Raw genomic sequence first — 1,168 nt, 5'->3', positions numbered from 1 at the left:
CACAGTATTAATATAGAAGCTAGAGCTGATCTATAATCTATAATCACACTACACATGGACACACACCTTTACTCTGGAGGAGCTTTAACAGTTTCCCTGAAACCCCAGAAAAGTCTTTTTAAAGAGGTTTTCTTCACGACACAGAGAGAAGGAAGGTTTATCTGTTGATGACGGATGATGGCGTCAGAAATGAAGTGACCTGAGCGGAGGGGCGTGTCCTGTTGTGACGTTTCTGTTTTCCTTCGTCCTCAGGAGGGACGGACGTACGTGGGCAGAGAGGACGCGTCTACAGAGCAGGACATCAGTGAGTGAGCTGCTGTATAAACCCGTTTCATGTGAACGCACACGGTCACATGGAGGTTTTGTCACGTAGTTTCTGAGACGTCAAACTAACAAACAAACTGAAGGAACTTATTCAAGTCTGGTACAAACGTTCATTAGGACTCAAGGATGACCTGATTAGGTCACTTCACACAGAAATCATTACCAGATTTGACAGCAGTGGTTCATGTTTCCTCTGGATAAACAGATGAAAGTCACTCTGGTTTTTTCCCACAGTCCTTCACGGTCTGGACCTGGAGAGTGAACACTGTAAGTTTGAGAACCAGAACGGCACAGTGACCCTGGTTCCTCTGGGCGGAGCTCAGTGTTCGGTGAACGGAGTCCAGGTGACGGAGCCGTCGCAGCTCAACCAAGGTGAGGAAGGAACGCCGGGATCATTTGGTCTTAACGTCTCTATCTTTAACCTGCTCTGTGAGTTCAAACGTGTTGATGAAGCGTTCGCTCTGTGGTCGTCCAGGCGCCGTCATTCTGCTCGGCAGGACCAACATGTTCCGCTTCAACCATCCAAAGGAGGCGGCCAAGCTGAGGGAGAAACGAAAGGTGTGAAAGCCTCGGTCTGCTGTCGGGGTCTTTGTGTCTCACGTCCAAATATTGAAAACTTTGACTGTGAAACAACCTGTTAATGACCTCTGACCTCTGACCTGTTCCCCCTCAGAGCGGCCTGCTCTCCACCTTCAGTCTGTCCATGACGGATCTGTCCAAGTCCTGTGAGAACCTGTCCACCGTGATGCTCTACAACCCCGGGTGAGTGCGTCAGTCCAGAGTCGCCTTCAGCTGCATGTGACGATCAGCTCGGACGCTGCAGTGCCCCCCCCCCCCCCCCCCC

The 1,168-nt window shown here is 50.7% G+C and overlaps 1 protein-coding gene across 7 annotated transcripts in view; it reads left to right on the top strand.

The window, feature by feature from the left end:
* Window positions 1-1,168, top strand: part of kif16ba (kinesin family member 16Ba) — a 24,957-nt gene that overhangs the window by 8,564 nt on the left and 15,225 nt on the right. For all 7 annotated transcript variants that reach the window (XM_023403461.2, XM_023403460.2, XM_023403462.2 and 4 more), the window contains exons 14-17: window positions 253-304; window positions 559-696; window positions 800-882; window positions 998-1,086. In XM_023403461.2, coding sequence (XP_023259229.1) covers window positions 253-304; window positions 559-696; window positions 800-882; window positions 998-1,086 — 362 coding nt within the window. The remainder of the gene's footprint in view (window positions 1-252; window positions 305-558; window positions 697-799; window positions 883-997; window positions 1,087-1,168) is intronic.

This window comes from Seriola lalandi, unplaced genomic scaffold, assembly GCF_002814215.2.
Source record: "Seriola lalandi dorsalis isolate HSWRI2012SDOR001 ecotype SW California unplaced genomic scaffold, Sedor1 jcf7180002054138, whole genome shotgun sequence".
NCBI classification, from domain to species: domain Eukaryota; kingdom Metazoa; phylum Chordata; class Actinopteri; order Carangiformes; family Carangidae; genus Seriola; species Seriola lalandi.
Note: the sequence above shows the minus strand (reverse complement) of the source record. Positions and strands in the feature narration are given on the sequence as shown.